Raw genomic sequence first — 20,546 nt, forward strand, 5'->3', positions numbered from 1 at the left:
GTAGTGTTGATAATCTTACACCCCTTCAGGTGCTGGGAGCTCTGAGTTGAGCAGCATTGAACAGATCTCCTGATTCATGCACAGTGTGATCTGCAGACCCTGTCTGTCGGTGGTGTTACCCTGTTTTGGTCACCTGAGCTATTAGGAATTCTCTTACAGGAAAGCAACTCTATTCATAATTTCTTCTGTCAAACAACGGATGCTTGCATGAGAACTTCCTGCCTTTTTAGATAAAGGCAAGGATGTGTAGACGGTGTAATCATAGGTACCAAGCTCCTGCAGACTCCTCTGCTGCAACTGCTGCTCTTATCCCAGAGCGCAGCCTTGAAGGCCAGGTTGTACATAAAGCACAGCACAAGGGAAGCCTGGACCTGCTTCCAGGCAGGGTTAACTGTTACCTGGCTCACCAGCTCCTTGGTGTACGATGGTCTTCAGGTCAGGATCATTCCAACTACTTTATTAGGTCTCTCTGTAAAACAAGTATGCTCTTTGGTGTCTGTTGTAAATCTACAAAAATATGTCTTGAGAAACTAAGCAAGAAATCGAAAATACAAACTTTCTTTATGAGCATATCCATTGGCTGATGAAGATTTTAACAACACGGAGAAGGCAGAGCCATTTTGGGATGATATGCTGGTTGAATGCTCTGCTTTGAAAATAACCATTCCTCCTACATAGTCAGCTGTTCAACCAAATTGCATGCTTCCACTCCTGGGTTGTTTGGTTGCTTTGGTTTTGTTGTTGTTTTTAAACAAATCACATGATGAGTTTGCACACAGCTGAACTTGGGAAGTAAGTTCCTCAACTTCTGCTGAAATTGGCTAGCCAGCTTTGGAGCTCGCCCTGAATGAAGCTTCATTTTAGCAGTTTGACCAGAAACATAGATTGTGGGCATGTTGGGACACACTGTAAAACCTTCCTTTTTTGATAAAAAGCTTTGCCGCTCTTAGCAGATTGCTGTTTGTGGTAGCTATAAAGCCAGCAACAGGGAGTGGAATATCCTGCTAGACTTCTGTTCTGTTGAATTTCACAGGGAAGGCACTTGGATATCACAGCTCTAAGCACAAGAGAGAAGTCCAGGCTCAAGGGCTCCTTTTCTAGTCTCTCCAGGGTAACTATTATTCTCCTTTATGCTGGTAAGAACTGTAAAGAACCTACTTCATCTTTATTCTAGCATCGTGAGGACCTCTACTTTCTACAGAGAAAAGGTAAACTGTTGCAGTTTACTGAATTGGTTGGTTCTTGTTGTTCTTCAGGCAAAAATGTCTGCAGCATGTGACTTCGTTGCACTCCACACTGGGCAGAAGATGCCTCTCCTAGGACTGGGAACTTGGAAAAGCGAACGTGGCCAAGTAAGTGAAGAACAATGCAATATTGTGCTCTTAACTAGTATTTGTGGCTTGTGCACCTTCTTTGAAGATCCTAGATTTGATGCCTGGATCCTTTGCTTGAATTGTTTTAGTCTTAGGCACACTGATGTCAGTGGAATGTGTGTATTTGCATGACTTAAGGCACAAAACCAGCAGCAGCAAATCCTTTAAGACTTGTTAATGCAGGCCTCAGGTAGTGGTGCTCTGGGAGATGAATCCAGAAAGAGACCAGTGAGTGGGGTGAGGCAGGGAAGGTGCTCTAGCTATAGTATGGTGCCTGACTTCCACTGGCAAATCCTCAGGCTGCCAGTTTGACCAGACATTCCTCTGACTTGGGCCAATGATTCAGCTGAATGCATTATTTTGGGAGGCAACAACTCCAGTTGGTTTTGTAATAAGTCCTGCTCCAGTGGTCAGCCTGTGTTTAGCAGAAAAACAGAACTTGCTTGGGTCATCCTGCTTTTAGACTAAGACTACTAATGTGTCATTAGACATTCATTCTGCTTCTAATGCAATGAATTGGCAAACACCACACTGGGAAACAATTCTGTGTCTTACTACAAACTAACTGTGGGAATGTTTGCATGCTGTGGGCTGTGCCTCCTGTTGTAATTTTTTCTCCTTGTCTGTCTTTTCCTTTTTGTTTCATTTAGTTAAAAGATAATTCTTGGGGGAAGATATTGCACACGCTTGCTGTGAAAGGCAACGTCCATTGCTTGGTGTAATTCTTAGCTGGTATTGTTGTCTATAATGCCTTCTGGATTGTGTGTACCTTTGCATGTCTGCACAGTAAATGCTGCATATTCTTGCATTAGCTTCATGATGGTGTTTGGAGTATGTCGGATGACACTGTGTTCATGGCTGAGAGTGGAAATTTAAGACGCTTCTCAAGATGTTGAGCTATTCTCTCATGCCAGCTAGAGGAAGATGTGGGGAAAGAAGCTATAAAAATTAAATCTATTCAGAGCCATTTTCTTGTTGATCTCCCTGTCCAAACAACTGTCAGGACAGTGAATGTATTGGGACTAGAAGCCCTGCTAATGTGGAAACTGAGTTGATGTGAGAGCTCAGTCAACCTTTTAAATGAGGACAAGGGTGAATGTTCAGCTCTGTCACTTGAAACATCAACTGACAGCTGAATTAAGTTTATTAACGTGCAGCAACTCAATGGATGAATTTCTGTGCACTCAAAGCAGTTAAATGTTGAAAACATTTTCAGGCATGAAACTAAACAAACAAAATCCGAATGCATTGTTTATTTTGTGCACTAATTGTTCTGAGGAAAGTGTGGTCTTATGAAAGAACCAGGGGAAATCCTGCTTGTACATCATTTAAACCAAATTCAGATGGATTTTGCCATAGTAAGTGGTGCTTCTAGCAGCTAAACCTCACATGGGATCCAGCCATCTTCTCTGGGATCCCGAGGAGGTCATTGGGAGTCACTTCTTTGGAACATCTACTTTCTTCAAAGACATTCCTAGAACGTATTGAAGGCAAAATCTAGAAACTGCAGTGAAAAATTGCCGAAATTACAGAAGCTGCTGCTATTCCTGTGGAATAAACAAATTCCTGTTTATAACTCTTGAAAATTCAGAGCATATGATTTACCCTTAAGAGGACATGATGTAGTCCAGGGAGAATAATTGTGATTATGAATTAAAGACTAAGGGCCAAAAGCCTAGAGAAGCAGAAGACTTATCACTGATTATATTTAATCTAGCTGTTTCCCAAGTAGAGGCTATTTATGAAAACCTTTTTGTGCAAGAGCTGTACTAGAAGCAAGAGTGGAAGTGGATGGCTTTTAAATTTATTTCAGGTAAATATTTTGCAGAATGTAGTTTTTTCTGTGTCGAGCTGCTTTTCAGTCTTGACTTTACTCTCTTGAGTTTCTTTATTACTGCTGTTACTATTCCTGATCCTAAACAAACCTCGACCTTGTAGCCAGCTCTTAGAAGTCCAGTACAAAGGTGCTATTGCAGCCCGAGTTTCCTAGATGATAAGAATGGGAGGGTGTAAACTATTCAATCTAATCCACACTGGAAGACTGTAGGATAATAAGATGTTTTCTGTATTACATGATCAAATGCTAGAGGAGAAATTTGTTTTACATGTTACCATAGGAGCATGATGAAAAGCTGTTGAATGGAAGGGAACACAGTACAGAAGCTTGTGAACTGGCAGCATGAATGAGTTCAGAGAGAAGTCCATTCAGACAGGGGCATCAAGAATATCAGGAGCATGTTTTGTTTTAATATTAGAGCTTGATTATCTGTAATCCTTTAATGCTTTGTTCTCTTCTCTCAAGTGGGCCATGCCTTCAACCTGAAGGATTGATCCCCACCTGATGAACAGACTAACCTGCTGTGGCAGGAGCTGGTTCTGTGGGGGAGAGAGAGACATTGGGCTTAGAGAAGTTGTATTTCTGTTTTAAACCTTAGGAAACCTGGAGAGGAAATGTGTAGCTCAGAAAACCAGTCAGACTGGGTATCTTGTGACAGGGTTGCAACTATGGAGGAGACAGTTCAGTTCTTGGAAGTTTGTTAGACGATACAGAGAATCCTAGTTACATGCACAAAAATTCACTGCTTCTGGTAAAATATTAAGGGAGAGACTTAAATTCAACATCTGAAGGACTGGAGGCAAAACTCTTATGGAACATTGGCTCTGAAGTTTGCATTACTTACGTGGTGGTCTGAGTTCTTTTCCAGCAAATTTTAGTGCAGTACGTACAAACTGTGATTTAGCAACACTTACTGGTCATATTGCATCTGAATATCATGTGGACCCATGATCTGTTTCTTTTTTTCCTGTTTCCTGTCAGCAGATGGGACTGCTAAAATGTGGCAACTTTGCAGGAGGTGCGGGAGGTTGTCAGAGCCTTTTCTTTCCAAGTATTATTGACTGGAACTGTGAGAGGGGAAGGCCTCTTCACGATGGGTAGGGGCTGTGCAGAAGAGGCTCCCCAGTCACTTAAACTATATGTTACTTGGAAGTATAAAGTTGGCTTGTTAGTTTTTTGCCTTGTGATGGGCACGTTGAAGAACTGGAAATCTAGGCATGGATATTAAAATGAATTGGGACTTACAGACTCAGTTTCTCAATCTGCCACTGATTGTTCGCGATACTGTGTTCATCCATCTTCAAACCCAAAAGAGAGTGAGTGGAAAGGCCAAGTCCCTTGCTTCCATGAATGGGAGTCTAGTTCCTAGGGCTTTGCTATGCTATGAAGGAGAGTAAGACTTAAGCTGCAACAGTGTATCTGTTTGGGGGTAAATCACTTCAAGAAAAGCATGCACCAGCTGATGAGGCAGCAGCAAAAGTGATGCAAGGTTTGGGAGAGGTAAGTTGTGATGAGAGATGGAAGCACCTACGTTTACGGGGTGCAGAGAGGTTTGAGAGATGCATGTAGGCTCTTTCAGAAGGCAGAAAAAGCCCTCACAAAGGGGACGCTATGGATTTCATGTCTGTAAGGAATACCATGTGGCTCTTGGTTAGACACCTGAAAGACTTTGAACATAAAGATATCTAAGCATTCAAATAGACTGCCTGTCACTTACAAGAAGGGTTATGACAAATGTGTGTAGGAGTGATTTAGACTTAGTTGTCCCTGCTGTGGGGCATGAGAGTAGACTTGATGACGTCTCAAGATCCTTTCATACCTACTTTCTGTAGCTCTCTTGCTGCATTGGTGAGTCACACTTAAGCTGTGTAACTCAACTTGCCTAATGGAAAATGAACTTGGTGGTTGCTCCTTCCCTAGCAGTTTTGACAGGCTAAACTAAAGAATAATGGAAAGTTTGAAGGATCCTTTGGCTATTGTTACTTCACAACACAGATGTCCAGAGGCATATGAATCTCTAATTGCTTCTGTTGCCTTTGGTTTTTTTTCCCCTCTGCTTCACAGGAAATGCATGTACCTGACTGAACATGATCTCAAAATGACAGGACTTTAACAGAAAGTTCTTAATTTTACATCTATCTGTTATTATCCCCTCCCTCCAGAAATGCTTTTTTTTTTTTTTTTTGCATACTTTTTCTTGATTGATTGCCTTTTCTGTGGAACTGGAGCCCTCAGTTCACATTGGAATGTCTTATAGGCTGAAAGTAGTTTACACAAATACAGATTTAGCCCAAATCCAAACCTTATTTAAATAACCAGTCCCAGTTTTTCAGTGGTAGAAATTTATCAGAACATGCTGATACAGAAAAACATGCAGCCTCCTGTTTATCGCTTTGCAGAGACATGTTTGGAGTGCCTTATCCCTTGTTTTCTGCAAGTGGTTATTTTAATTTTGTGGCAAATTTTGTGCCTACTTGGATTAATAAAACCCTGTTATCCAACAGAAGAAATGAGGGACTAATACACACAAAGAACACTGCTGCTTTTCCTTTCTGCTTCAGCTCTACAGCTCTTACCTTTTTGAAGGGTAGGTATCAAGTCTTAAAAGCCTTTTAATATGTCTCAAGTGACTTCAGAATTACCATGACCTTGACTGTGTAGTGACCTTAGGAATGTCTTTGTCAAGATGAAACAAGGTAAATACCATTCTGCTGGAGAAAGGGAGAGTTTACTTCACTGCTGTAATAGAAGTGCTTCGTGATTCTGGCTAAGGGCAACAGGTCTGATTTTTCCTCTCAAAATGCCAAAGAATGCAGTCAGAATATCCTGTGTCTGCCTTTACTGCAGCTCTTGACAAGAAAACAAATGAAATCCACCGGTAGAAGAGAGGTCTCTTTCCCATTTGATTCCCCTTGTCTTTCTGTAGCATCTGGAAGCAGGACTGTACATCTCTTTAATTCCTGTTCCTAGTTTTGTCAGCTTTAAAATTGAAAATGCTGCAGCACTTCAGATGGATAAACATAAAAGAGAGTGTGTGCTTTCTTTCTACTGGAAGTCAAATGAAATAACATTAAGATTTTACTTAATGCTCATCAACCTAATGGAAGATGATGCCTGCAGTGGAATCTGTAGTAATTCTTGGTTCTTGTACAGTTGGTTATTAAAAATCTTCATTCAGAAGCTACTTGTAAGTACTCAAAAAGATGCCATTCTGTGTTTCCTTCTTTGGTTTCTAGACCTGCTCCATATCTGGGCCCTGCATGTGAAGATGTTTTGTGCTTGAGCTTCATTAGAGCTTTCAAAAGCAGAAAGGTTCAAAGTATAGTGCCTTAGTTCACAACCATTCCGGCTTATACATAATAATATGTAGCAAGAGACGTGTTGCTGTTGACAACACCTTTGTCAGCAATGTGGAAAGCAAACTGCAGAGATGTCAGCATCATCGGGAGATCCCCTGCAGGCCATGGATTAATATACAACAGTATAATGACTTCCATTGTTGTGCAGTCAGTGGGAATGAGACCTGAAGAAAAAATGTGCCATAAAATACCATTATCTTAGGAATTTAAGCATGACCAGTTGAACTAGGCCCGAATTGTGGCAATTCTGGAGTTAGAAACCAAGCTCTTCCTTTACTGGGAGTGAGGAGATATCTTATAATAGGAGATAACTAACAGATGAGGATTCATGTATTAGTTTTGGAATTTTTGTCTTCCTATGCCATCATTTGTTTGAAAACTGCTTCTTAAAGCTCATTTTACATTTAAGAGAAGTGAGAAGTATAGTTAATACTTAATCCCTATTCTGTCTGGTGGGTTCTTGCATGCTTGGCCTGTGTGTGTGGTCTGTTTTCTTGTTACTAGTGTCTGCTAGCAGTTAGCTCTTCACTCCTGTGCCACAGAGGACTGTATCCTGCTCCGAGTCTTATGACCTTATGTACTTTGGGGGTGTTCCTCACAAGGTCCCTAACTTTTGATTCCTTCCCCCCCCCCAGTGATGTGTCCCTTTTCAGTGATCACATTGGGTTATCTGTTTCTGATTACAGGTGAAAGAAGCAGTGAAATATGCCCTAAGTGTGGGTTACCGCCACATTGACTGTGCAGCAGCTTACAGTAATGAAGCAGAGATCGGTGAGGCTTTCCAGGAGTGCCTTGGGCCCAGCAAGGTAGAAACACAAGAATCACCACGCTGCTTGTGTATTGTGTCAAAATTTACAACTGTGGACTGAAAGTAGACTGTAAAGTTTAATGTTTGTGGCTTTTCCTCCTGGTCTGTCCCAGATGTTTGTTACTAATCAGGAGCAGGCGCGAAAGAGGGTTTTCTGTTCCCTTACACCCATCCTGGCTGTCAGGAAGAGGAAAGATTTTCAGCAATATTTGCATGGAGCTAAAGAAAATGCCCTTTTTAAAAAAACTTTCCCTGCCCACCCATTTCCTCTCTTACAAAGTATCCCAATTTGGCTGTTCAGAAATCGGAGGTACCAAGAATCAGTAGTTGTAATGTAAAATATTTGCCATGATTTATATGAAAAGTTACTCTAGTTTGCCAGTCTGGACTAGCATGCTCAGTATCCATAGCAAATTTGGTGACTGGGGGGCTTTTTGGTTATGGATAATAATAGTGAGTAAATAAGTACTTTTTTTTTGTTTTTGTTTTTTTTGAACAGTGATTGCATTTGAAGGTTTGGTAACTGTGGCTCTACAGCCTGCACCTGAGAGTCTGTGGCCTAAATATACTGTAATGTGGCAGGCATTCTTATGGGTGACCTCCGGTGGAATCTTAAATTCATTCTCTTACCCTCTTGTTAGCCCAAGGGGCTAGAAGGATTACCTGTACAGCCTCAGAGCTGGTGGAGGGAAAGTTCTTATGTTCCTGCTTTCCTGCTGTTCTTGCCTTGACTTTAGGGCAATCTCTTTGTTATGTGATTAGCTTAAGAGAGGCTGTTTTCAGCTTGCCCCAGGGAATCCTTCCTACTAGGTATGGTAACTAATACAGGGAAGCATAGGAGACTCTTACTCAATTCATATAAGCTAGCTAACTTAAAACTAGAATTTGTAAAACATCTTTCTCTTTGAGCACAACAGCCATATGTGAAACACAGAAATAACAATGGTTGGAGGAGATAAACAGGGAATTAATCATTCCATCTTCTAAAAAGTATAGACTTGGGTGAAATTTGGTCACACAAGACAGTGAGAAGTGCCCTCTGTTCTGTGCTTCAGCTTGCCAAACATGATCTCCCTTTCACATTTTATACTTCCTAGTTAAGCAACACTCTGTTTAATTTCTGTGTCTTACCCTTCCAATACAGGGTATAGGGCACTCAGTTCTTGGTGTGTTTCTTCCAGAACCTAGAAACTCAAGTGCAGAGCTTTGAAGAAGCTGCTTCTCTGTATTTTCCCATGCCCTTCACATGAGAAGCATTCTTGGTTTATAACATGTGATGAGTCTAGTAAGTTAACTGGTTGTGCCTAGAATATGTGAATTGTTAAATAGAAAATACAAAATTTGCATATGAATAAACTGTATAATCTTTCCTTTGGCCACACCACACTTAATAGTGGCTTTTACCCTTGAATTGGGTAGTTTGGAAAGTGTGTGTGGAGAGGATTGTTTTGTATTTCAGAACTTATAGTAACTTGCTAAGTATCTGGTATACTTTAGGTCTTGCCAAGGTGTGTGTTTCTCTTGTTCTTCTCTATCTAGTATATTTTGAAAGGTTTAATTTGTAGATCCTGTGTGACCTTTTTTTATTAAAACTTAAATTGTTCTCTTTGATTTTAAAGCTAGCTGGGGAATTGCTGCAATTCTCTTCCTGAACTTGTTCCAGTAAATTATGCTCTCCTCCCTGTCTTAAAGGTTATTAAAAGGGAGGACCTGTTTGTAACATCAAAGCTCTGGAATACCAAGCACCACCCAGAAGATGTAGAGCCAGCACTAAGGAAAACACTTGACGATTTGAAATTGAATTACTTGGACCTGTACCTCATGCATTGGCCTCATGCCTTTGAGTAAGTTCTGTGTGGAAAGGGCACAGATTGCAGAAACCCCAGTTTTACATAAGTGGCTGGTGCTATATCCTCAGGACCTTCTTTGCAAGCTGTGAATTTCTTCTTGTGTATACTGCCTGCGAGATGTTTTGCAGTGTGGCTAAATATGTAGTCCTGTGGACTGTCACACAGACATGCTTTTCTACCCATGACCTGTACACTGGCTCATTTTTGGCCCGCTTGTTCAAAAAAAACAGTTGTTCAAACTTCATTCTTTGCATTTCAGTTGGGTGGGAATTTGCTTACTGTCAGATGTGTAGCATGTCTGTAAGCACACAGTAGCGGAGACAAAACTTCTGGTTTTGTATAGAAATACTGTAAATAGAAAAGGGGTAACTGTTCTCATTATTTAGCGATGATGAGGCTGCAAAAGTGAGTATTAAGTCTTCATTTAAAATCTTTAAGCAGTTACTTAGATTTTTTTTTTAGTAGTGAGAACAACTAGGTGATGAAAGTAGGTAGGGTCACTAAACTTCTGATAGTTTGGCATGAGTGCCAAAGTTAGGTAACTGAAACTGGTCTAACTGGGAAAAAGTAATAAAGCTCTATGTGACAAGTTTCTGTACTGACGCTTGCCATCTTATACTAGCTGAGAGTTTGGTTTGCTGTGAGGTAAAACCTTTGAGTTTAAAATATATTAGAAGCTTAAAACAACCTAGTGCCTTCATCTATTAGAACCAAGCTATTCTTGATTCTGCCATTGACCTACAGGGTAACCTTGGGGAAATAACAAAACTGCTTTGTGCCTTTGCTTTACTTATCTGTAAAATGAGAATTAAGCACTTTGTAAAGACCACAGTTTTCACTAATAGTTATTAACTGTACTGGAGTGGCCAAGCATATGCAGTGTCATGGTGGTATCTGTATAAGAAAATGAAAATGACTTCTTATGACATTTTAATTGCAGTAATTCTATGATTTGAGGAAATAAGAGATGAGGAAGTCTTCCAGTTAGGTGCTAAATGCACTTACCCTACAGCTCCATCAGAAGCAGAGTTCCTTGCTTTATTTTCTTGCAGATGTGGAAGCAGTTGTTGCTTATCCCCACATCCCCTTACAATCATTAAAATGGTGAGTGGATGGGGGAGGGGACAAATCTTCTGATCAGATGTTTGCATGGAGGCTTCACTCAACAGGGGAAACCCTGTCAGTTTAAGGGGCTTCTGTCTGTTCTGCAAATATGAGAATTTTTTGACCCCTTCTAGTGATATGAACTGAATTTTACAAAGCATACAAAACTAATGATAAGAGGAAAGATGCTTGAAGTATAAATATATTCCTCAGCATAACAGAATGAGGAAGTGTGGCCAACTAGAGCTGGTTTAGAGGAAGAGCTGTTTAAAATTCCCCCTCTTATGAAACAGGTTTGGTTTCCAGTTGATTGGGGGGAAAAAAAATCCAACCCCCAACATGAAACACTGCTTTGGTAATGACAGGTAACACAAATATTGATGTATGTTTAGGTATTACTAATATTTAAATTTGCTTGATGCTGTGGAAACTGTTGACAAAGCTGCCATTCTAATAAAGCAGTTTCATATTTTCTCTTTGGAAACTGTTCACTCTCCAGTTTTCTGTTAGCTCTGCCTCAACTGTTTCAATGTGTGGTTACCTATAACCCCTATTGCCCTGGGAAGCTGAGCAAACGAATGTTATTTAATTAGAAATTAAAATATACTTCTGTCTGGAAATCACAGTGCCTCTAGGTCTTGAAACTTAATCTCTCACTTTGTATTACTACTATTGACATATGAGGCAGCTTTTTGGAGTTGGGAGCTCATAAGGCTTTCAGAGTTATTTTTGGTTCTAGATTTATCAATGACATGAAGAACCATCTCCCTTTGTCTCCAGCTCTCATTTCTAACACCGTTTCACTCCTTAGCTGAGCAGTGTAAGGCAGCCTCTGAGATCTGAGTTAGCAGAGTCCTGCACTGGTAACAAGAAACATGTTTCCAGTGGGATTATATGTACCCCTCCAAGTGTGGACTGCTCAGAGGCCAGTCATAGCCCTGTGGCAGTGTGGTGGTGTCACTTGGCAGAACCAGGTTCATTGTGTGGGGTGTTTTTTTTACTTTATCTTATTTTTTGAATGGGTTGGTATGACTAACTAGGAACACACCCAGCCTATAAGCAACATGTATGTGTTAGATTCTGTGAGAATCTGTGCTTATTTCAAGTACTGACACTGCTACAGAATCCAGAAGGAGTAGGAAGGCCAGTGTACTTTGAATATAATCTTTTCTAGACAGCTCTTAAGCCAAAATCCCTTTGTCAGTGGCTCTAAACAGACTATTAAGAATCAATCCTCTCAAAAACAAATTGAGAAACCAAAGCTGTCTTCTGTGTTGGTGATCTCTAAATCAGCTGTTTTGCTAGGATCGAAGTGTGCAAAGAGCTGCTGCGTGTATATGGTGGCTTATCAGTTATCTGTGTAGTCACTACTGTATAGGTAAGTAGGTCAAAGTACTGTGTAACAAGTTTACATAGGAAAGACGGTATGTGAAATAATCTTTTATAGGTGGAGTCCCTATGAACTATGTGTAATCTTTTAAGAATACTTTGAGGAAGGCTTTTTGGTTTGTTTTTTTTTTTATTGAAGACTTTAATATAAACGTGGTAAATGTACTTACACTTTACTTTTGCCTCTGTAGACGAGGGGACAATCTCTTCCCAAAGAATCCTGATAACACAATGCGTTATGATTACACTGATTACAAGGATACCTGGAAGGCTATGGAGAAGCTGGTAGTAAAAGGTCTTGTGAAAGCCATTGGGCTGTCAAACTTCAACAGCCGTCAGATCGATGATATACTAAGTGTGGCTACTGTCAAACCAGCTGTGCTCCAGGTAAGTTGAATAAAGAAGAGGACAAATACCTTTTCTGTTTGTCCATAAGAGTGAAGAATCTTCAAACCAATGTTGTGTCTTTAGCACAAGGTGTTCAGCTTCTTACGTACAGGGAAGAATATAGCCAGCTCTGCAGGAGTAGGCACACAGAGCCTGTCATTCCAGGCAGATTAATTTGTTGGGGAGGAGACCTACATCCACATTCTGTGGCCATTTATGCCTGCTTAGTTGGACAGGTCTGTGGGAAGAGTTAGTCTTCCTTGTGAGGACCAATTCAGTCTATAAGAAAGAAGCATTGTGAGAAAGTAACTTGAATCCCTTCTAATAGAGAGTTTCATTGCTTGTTGGATGATCTTTTTGGTACATAGGGAAAATCCAGCACTAAACTTAGGTGATCTGTTATTTTTTTCCTGTAAACTTAGCCTACCAGATGCTTTTTCATTCTGGTAGTAAGTTATCCTCATAAGGATACCTGACTTAACTTAAACCTTATCCTTATAAGGTTTTCTAGAATCTAGAATGACCTCCTGTGATGGGTTTGGTTCTGCTGTGCTCTTGACTTCCTATTTGTTTAGAGTCTTGTGTTGTTGTCTGTTCTCTAGCCACTCACTGTGGGTCATTTTAACAGGTAGAATGCCATCCTTACCTAGCTCAGAATGAGCTGATAGCTCACTGCCAGAAGCGAGGACTGGTTGTCACTGCCTACAGCCCCCTTGGTTCTCCAGATCGCATGTGGAAACATCCAGATGAGCCTGTGCTCCTAGAAGAACCTGGGATTAAAAAACTGGCAGAAAAATACAGCAAGTCACCTGCACAGGTTATTCTCAGGTACAGGACAACTGTCAGAGGGTGGCATTTGGGACCTGGCAAAACACTCAAGTTAGATGTAATCTGCTTAAAAGTGTGTGTTCTTCTGCATTGGTGGGGAGTTAAAATCACAGGGAGTGCCAAAAGCAAGCCCCATTTGGTGCTTGTTTTACAAATTTAGTAGGGTTGGTCCTGCCATAGGGCAGGTGGATGGACTAGATCAGAGGGGTCTGTTCAGGGCCTGGATCTGTGCCTGAACAATTCACCCATTTCTACTGTGAAATAGCAGTGGGATAACTGCAGCAGTGTGCCCTGATTGAGGGCCACCTGCTGAATGTGCATGTGGCCAGTTGCTAAACCCTTGAGTGCTTTTGCTGCATTCAGGTGGTCTCCCAGAAGAGAGGCTGAGGAAGTGCTTCCTTCTTTGCACTGAAAAACCATTTGCTGTTCTATATAGTAGAAGCCAGCTATTGGACACTGGGAAACAGGATGGTTGTGTAATATCCAGAATGTGGTCAGCACCTTATAAAGTGAAATTGGGTTTCTAGCCTCATTTTGTTTCTCTGGCTTTGTATCTATTAATATCACCAGCACAGTCTTGGGCAGCAGCAAGTTACCCTGCCAGCTGAACAAGTTCAAGATTTTGTGCTTGAGCCACTAGACAGGCATTTGAGGGATCTGTGTTGTCTTCTGGTTTCTCACTGATTGTTGTGTTAGAACCCATATAAAATGCTTAAGTACACTTTCTGACTCTTTCTTGGGCTTCCAGCTTAAAGCACCTGAAACTTGGTTGCGTGTTCAAAAGCATGAACATCTTCCCCTCGTTGATTAATTCAATGGTTTCTGTCTTGCTTGGACATACTCATACTTCTAATACAATACAGTGCTATGCCAGCCCTCTTCTGGGTATTTTAATTTCCCATAGAAACAATTGGCATCTCTGCTGACACAGGTTGTTACTCAACCAAAATAAACATTGTGGTTCTTGGGCTGCACACAGAAAATCTTTTTCCTCCTCTTAACAGATGGCAAGTGCAGCGTAAAGTGGTTGCCATTCCCAAGAGTGTCACTCCCACTCGTATTCAGGAGAATCTCCAGGTAAGTTTAAATGAAAGAAAGGAGTTTCAGCAGTGCCTTTTCGTGTGAGTAATATATTGTCCTACTACCTGCAGAGCAACAAGCTGAGGCACTTGGTTCATACTTGTTCACCAGTGTATGCACAGAGTTAAAAGGGATGGTAAAGATTTTTGGAAAGCAAACTTGATGTGTTTTAAGCAAGTGAGTGTGTGCGCATGTACACATGCAGAGTCTTGTTATCAAAAGGTAAAGAATGTACTTTGTAGAAGTCTTAATGGAAAATCTACTGAAATTTATCTGAGATACAAGGGAGTCTTCTAACGACATTCACTGGTTCTTATTGATGAGTAATAGTTGCTCAACCCTGCAGGCAAGGCTGGTGACTGTTTCTGTGGCAAACTGCCATACTAACAATGCTGAAGGAATACGTGTGGTTCACTTCTGCTCTGAAGTAGAGCTCACTTTAGAAATGATGTGAAAACTCTGGCTTCAGGTGATTTTGAGGGAGGTCTCTGAATCAGCTCCATGTGATCCTTTTCAGCCCTTAATCATAGAGATTGGCTGGTTACATACTTGCTTTTAAGTTAGGAGTTGTTTCTGTAACTGTTACTCCCATTAAATCCTGCCATGTAGTATGCTGCTAGAAATCTCAAGGGAGTCCAGTAAACTCTGCAGTTACTTGAGGTTTAGTGTTATGTGGGAACGGAACATTGATTGAATAGGCAGGACTGACTTGGAGGAACAGTCCAACTGCTTTTTGTCCTTTTGGAAGAGTGCTATGCAATATCAGTGTAAGTCTAGAGTTGGCATTTATATTAACACCTCAGACTTCAAGCCTTTGTTTTGCTGTTTGGTATAAAATGAGTTTTAATGGCAACATATTTATAAATGTAAGACAAACTAATTGTAACTTATGCTTATAAAGCCTCTTGCTTTTGTTCTCAGGTGTTTGATTTCAGCCTCACAGAAGAAGAGATGAGCCACATTGGAAGCCTGAATAAAAACTGGCGTTACATTGTGCCAATGATCACGGTAAATTTCTCATCTTTCTCATAGTTTTCACTATGTGCATGTGGCTGCAGTTTGGGGTTTTTGCATTTTTCTTCCTTTTACTGTCCCCATCAGAACTACTTACTCATAAGAATACTGCATCTTCTTAAGGTATCTAAGATGAAAGAATTTTTCAAAAGCTGGGTACAAAAAAAGTAGCTTTTTGAAATCTTTCCTCCTCTGTTTTGGCTACTGTTGGAGTTCTCATTACAGAACTGCCCATAGGCCTTTAAGCCAGAGTCCCATCTTACTTCAAAACTCCCCAAACTCCTGCTGATATGTCCTGCTCAAGTACAAGCAGGCTGAGGTCCATGGCATTCCTCCAGAAGTAGTCCTCGTTCCAACTGTCCCCATCTACTTTATACCATAAGCCTCTAAGATCATTGAAGACTGAGTGTGCTGTTAGTTCTCCATATCCATCATAGAAGCCACATGAGGGAATTTGTCCACTCCCCTCCACTGGATGTCCCCCTTTCATAATCTATTTTAATGACCTTCCTCAAACATAAGGAGTTTGGCTTAGGCCGTTGTATTTGTCTTTCCAAATCCATTAGCTGCAGCATCTTTTAGCATCAGTAGTTTTACTGTCACATGAAACTTTTTACCTCGTGTGCTATCAGTTGCCAGTCTGGGTTTAGAGAAACTAAAGCCTTCTAAATGTTGAAGTCCTCTTGGTCTTCCTTATGTTAAAGCACCTAACCTTGTTCCTTTCCTCTCACTGCAGGAAAAAAAAACCCAAACAAGTCAATGCTATGTTGTCTCCTGTCTTCATAGTATTCCTCATTTCTTACTGTCCTGCTTCTGATTATGCCACAGAAAGCTGTTGCCATTCCCTCTGTGTCACTGACCACCAGACTGTGCAATAATGAGTCTGAAGCGATTTATCCCTTCTCTGTCATACAGTACACTGCACAGACACAGTAGGTCTCTGCAAATTTGGAAGCTGTCAAGCATACCCTTGCCTCTGCAAGCAGTTTGTCTGTCTGTAAATTCTTCTTCAGTAGTCAGTCAGTGGGTCCTGGCTATAGGAATTCTTTGGGGAAAGCTCTTCTCCAGGATTTGTCATAGAGCTTTTTTTGAGTACTTGAGCATGTCTGAATTAGAAAAAACAAGTGACCATGGTGAATGACTGTCTCTTATCAAGGGTAGATACTTGCTACAGCTTTCACTGTTTGTCATACTGGAGCTTTAAAGAGCTTCAGGGCCATGCTCTTAACTGTATATTGCTTCAGTATCTGTGTGTAAATATAAACCCCCACATCCGTGCAACCGAAATTATCTTTGTGTTTGTGGAACAGGAGTCTGTACCCCAGACTACAAGCTTAGCTGCTGATCTGTGTGACTGCAGTAGTGACAAGCACACCTGCTGCTGACAAGATGTTTCTTTCAAGTGCTTTGCTGCTCATGCTGCAAATAAAGTTGTTTTGTTAATGGAACTGCAAAATGCATTAGGATGTACCCTTGGATGAGCTGGGGATAAGTCATGTGCTTTTGTTACCTGGGAGACCTGATCAGATCACAGTGATTCACAAAGGAGAGATGAAATAAGAGTTCAAAGCACTAGCCCATCCAACTAGAAAAAGGGTGAATGATGCAGCTGGGCTTCAAAGATGCTGCCATCCTGTCAGATAACAAGACAGGAAGAAGCACGATGAGGAGGATTAAAAGGTGACTCTGTAGCTGTAAGATCTCTAGCAGAACCTTTTGTCTCCTACAATCCCTTCTGGGCTCACAGGAAAGAATTTTCATCAACTGTGAATTAAAATTCCTGTCCAACCCTTTACGCCTACCTCCTCTCCAAATCTAACTTACAGTGTCTGGATTTCAATGTGCGATACAGCAGTGATATCAGAGCTTCTGTCATAACTGACAAGACAGTTTTTCCTTGTTTTGCATAATAACCACAAGTTCTTACAGCTGTGCCACTCTTCTCCACATTGTCTTGTCTACATGCAATGTAATGGCTTCTCCTTAGGCTTTAGACAATTTAAGTTGCTTTATACTTCTAACAATTCATTATCTGGATAGAGGTTGGAAATTACCTTGCACCAGCCTGAAATCCCAAACTTTTGGAAAGATGTAATTGGTCAAGGAATATACTTAAGTGAAACCGGAATGACTAGCAAGACAGGAAGGAGTGATGGTATTGTACACATAATGGTCTATTTTTGATAGTTGGCACCACTGACCTGCAGTGTGTTCACTGCTGGCTTTACCCTGCCTCCTTCTCTCAAATTCCTGGACTAGACTAGAATCAGCTACCTGAAACATTGCTTCTGGCAGCTGCTGTTTTGGCATGCTCTGACACTTTTGTCCACAGTTTAAAGGATTGCCTTCAGTTGACAGCTTCACTTCAGCTTTATATTAATCTGAGCATCAATCAAATGTTAAACTTTAACGTCTTAGTTTCCTGCTCTGTAGTGCCCCCAAGTGACTAATTTCACACTTCAGTAGCCACTGTAACATTCATTACTAGGGATTCCAGTTGATTTGGAATGCAGGCTTTATACTGAAAGCTGATAGAGGGACTTAATATAAGTTTTAGCTGAATGATGCTAGTCTGTTGCCCAGAGAGGTGTGTATCTCTACCAATGCTGCTCCTAAATTTTCCCAGACATTACAGATGAGGAGCAAGGGTTTACCTCAGCTCCTTGGAAGTTGAGGGGTGTTGCAATGGACTTAGTGCAAATAAAAATGCAACTTGTGCATCTGAATGCTTAGAGGTGGGATGCAGGAACTGAGATTTCTGCATGGCCACATCTGCCTTTGAGCCAGCTGGAGTCTCTGTTTCATTATCTGTGAATACTTATTTCAGTATTCCCGTTTTACAGCTGGAGATGCTGGTCTTCCATGGAAATGTTCTTAAACAAAAAGTGCTGTGATGCAGTTCAGTGTCACTGTTGATGCTTCAGTATGTGACCCCGAACCAGTCATTCAAATGTGTTGCATCTTATCCATGTGTAAAACTGGCAGCCCAGCAACTCTCTATCATGGAAACACAAGGAAAAAGCTCCAACTCCAATAAAGTGTTTTGAAGTCTGCATGTTACAACACTTGCTCAATAACAGCTACAAGGCAAAAGGCTTTTAACTATTCTTAATCTAATTCTTGAAGTCTCAGCAGCTTGGAAGACTTGCTCTAGGCTACAGAAATCTATCTCCTTTTATAAATTAATTTTTAAGTTTTCCTTTCACAAAGTGCTAGGAGGACTCAGGAGTAGGGAAACAGCTCTTGTTTAAGCTGAAAAAGACACTCCCAGGTGTTTGAATCTTCATATCCCAGAAATCTAAATCATGCAGAATTTGAAACTGAGAGAGTAAGAATGAATTTCTGTCTTTTTGACTTGAGTCTGTTTATTCCACAGGTGGATGGCAAGCTAGTGGCCAGAGATGCTGGACACCCCCATTACCCCTTCAATGACCCCTATTAACTACTAGAAAATAAGATGTTAAGTAACATGCTCCCCTTGCATGTCCTTCCACAAAATAATTGTTGCCACAATTCGTCAAAAAATCCTGTCCAAATGAAACCTTCCTTCCTGAGTAGGTTTACTTACACTGTACTGCTTCTGATTGACCTCCTTTCTGGAGATACTGTAGCTTCCATGTCAAAGTTTGTGGATTTATTACAATGACCACAAGCTTGCTCCTGGAAGCATCAAATCTTTTGGGAATTAGAAAAAGAGGGGGGAGTCTAAATCGAGTTCAAAACATGCCATTATCAGGCTAGGGCAATACTTTGGGTTTATTGTCTGTGAAATTGTTTTGAAGGCTTTAGTTATTGCCATGAGGGGGAAAAACAACCAAAAGGGTGAAGGCATGAAAGCACTTTACATCTACACAACTGCTTAGCCATCAACTTTGATATCTTTGTTAATAATTTTTCATACAAAGAATAAAGTGAAATGTCCTACGGTTGTACTATGTCCATAAACCATTCACTAAAACCCAAGTAACCAGCCATGCCCAGTGCTTTTTATCTGCTTTGAGTACTTGTGGGACTTGGCACTCTCCACTTTCTTTTTCTTGTAATTTGCCTGTAGATTTGAGGAGAAAAAATGCATACCCTGGTGCAGGCCTCCAGGGAAATCTTCTCTTGCTTGTCACATGGATAGGTTTTGGCTCTGAGAGTAGCTCTGATCATCCTGTCACAAAAGCCTCCAGAACTTTTTTGTAAGTCTTGTAGAAAAATGTCCTGCTTTTCCTGTGAAGTTTCCTGGTGTCTCTTTACCAAAGATGTCCAGTCTGAGTTTTGGAAGGTCACAAGATCATAAGAACAAAGACTTGTCAGGGGCCCCCTTCCATTTTAATGTCACATTTTGGACTGCTGCCTGGGTTGATGCTTGGGAGAGCTGTTCCTGCTTCCTGTTCTGCTGCTGACCTGATGGAAACACTGGGCATTCACTTGCCTTTCCTGTGCCTCTTTTCCCACTTGCCATGTCTCCATGTTACTCCCTGGTGGGAGGTAGTTTACTGAGTGCTGATACACTGTTGAGCAGGACTGGAACTCCAGCTCTGACACCGGTTTTGTGGCAATCTCTTAAGGAGTTGTCCAGCCATCTCAGTACAAAGGGCGTGAGGTGATAGCGCCTACCAGTGCTCTCAAGGTGATACCTTCTGTGGCCTTAGCAGTGTTAACGCTTTGGTTTGGTTTTTCTCTACCTGTAAAATAGACTTTCATGCTCATTTGCCTCGGTGCAGGCAGGGTAGGGAGGCAGTTTCTAAAGGCCTCTCAAATGTAAAACAAAGACACTCTCTTATCTCTGTTGATGCCATTCAGAGACAGACATAGACTTCTTTGCTGCTGGATAAAGAAAGCTTAACTGACTGTAAGTGAAATAAAGAGCACTTAGAATTAGGAAAAATAATCCTCTGTATTCAAATAATTAAAAAATTAAAGGATTAGGTTCTTCTAGTTTTGATAACCTCATTTACAGTAAGGCCTATAGTAGAACTATATATATTCAACTCAGGCATAATGTTGCCTCAAGTATTTCCTGCCCTGGGCCTCACAGCGTGTGGCTGAACTGTGACAAACCTGTTTTATCACTCTTTGTAATCCTTATGTAAAATTTACAGAACTCCTCTGTTAGGTGTTTCCTAATTCCTAAAAAAATTTACCTCGGTGGAGAAAGCCATTACACCTCCATTAGGATTCTTTACTAGCCTGGATGTTTTCTTCTAAGGGAGATGAAATCCCTGTCGTTTGGGTTTTTTATTATTCTAATCGAACGCGGGTGACTTTAAATACAGTTCTTACTGCAGATCAGTAGGGAAGCAATTTTACTTTCAAGGCACTATGTAGAATGTTAACAGCAGTCATCATGCCAAGGAAAGCGATTTTTTTTGCATGTATTTCCACTTGCATGTCTTAAATAAATACTGTACTCAGTGTCTGACTTTGGGACTTTTTTCCCCCCTCTTTACTGTCAGGGCCCCAATTAACTTTTAGTAGCTACTTCCCTAACTGAGAGTAAGTCAGCGGGCAGAGAGAATTCCTAAGAAA

General features: G+C 40.9%; 1 protein-coding gene across 1 annotated transcript; it reads left to right on the top strand.

The window, feature by feature from the left end:
* The first annotated feature begins 1,261 nt into the window (after positions 1–1,261).
* Positions 1,262–18,696, top strand: AKR1A1 (aldo-keto reductase family 1, member A1 (aldehyde reductase)). The gene is made up of 8 exons (XM_010011570.1): positions 1,262–1,352; positions 7,256–7,375; positions 9,070–9,221; positions 11,912–12,107; positions 12,736–12,935; positions 13,940–14,012; positions 14,937–15,023; positions 18,406–18,696. The coding sequence occupies exons 1-8, from the start codon at positions 1,263–1,265 to the stop codon at positions 18,469–18,471; spliced, it is 984 nt and encodes a 327-aa protein (XP_010009872.1). The 5' UTR covers position 1,262; the 3' UTR covers positions 18,472–18,696.
* The last annotated feature ends 1,850 nt before the right edge of the window (positions 18,697–20,546 follow it).

Source organism: Nestor notabilis, unplaced genomic scaffold (genome assembly GCF_000696875.1).
Source record: "Nestor notabilis isolate BGI_N333 unplaced genomic scaffold, ASM69687v1 scaffold9523, whole genome shotgun sequence".
Lineage (NCBI taxonomy): Eukaryota > Metazoa > Chordata > Aves > Psittaciformes > Psittacidae > Nestor > Nestor notabilis.

Coding starts and splice junctions, on each gene's coding strand:
- AKR1A1 (XM_010011570.1), top strand. CDS start 1,263: ATGTCTGCAGCATGTGACTTCGTTGCACTCCACACTGGGCAGAAGATG. Junction 9,222..11,911: donor CATTGGCCTCATGCCTTTGA/GTAAGTTCTGTG, acceptor TTGCCTCTGTAG/ACGAGGGGACAATCTCTTCC. Junction 12,108..12,735: donor TCAAACCAGCTGTGCTCCAG/GTAAGTTGAATA, acceptor TCATTTTAACAG/GTAGAATGCCATCCTTACCT.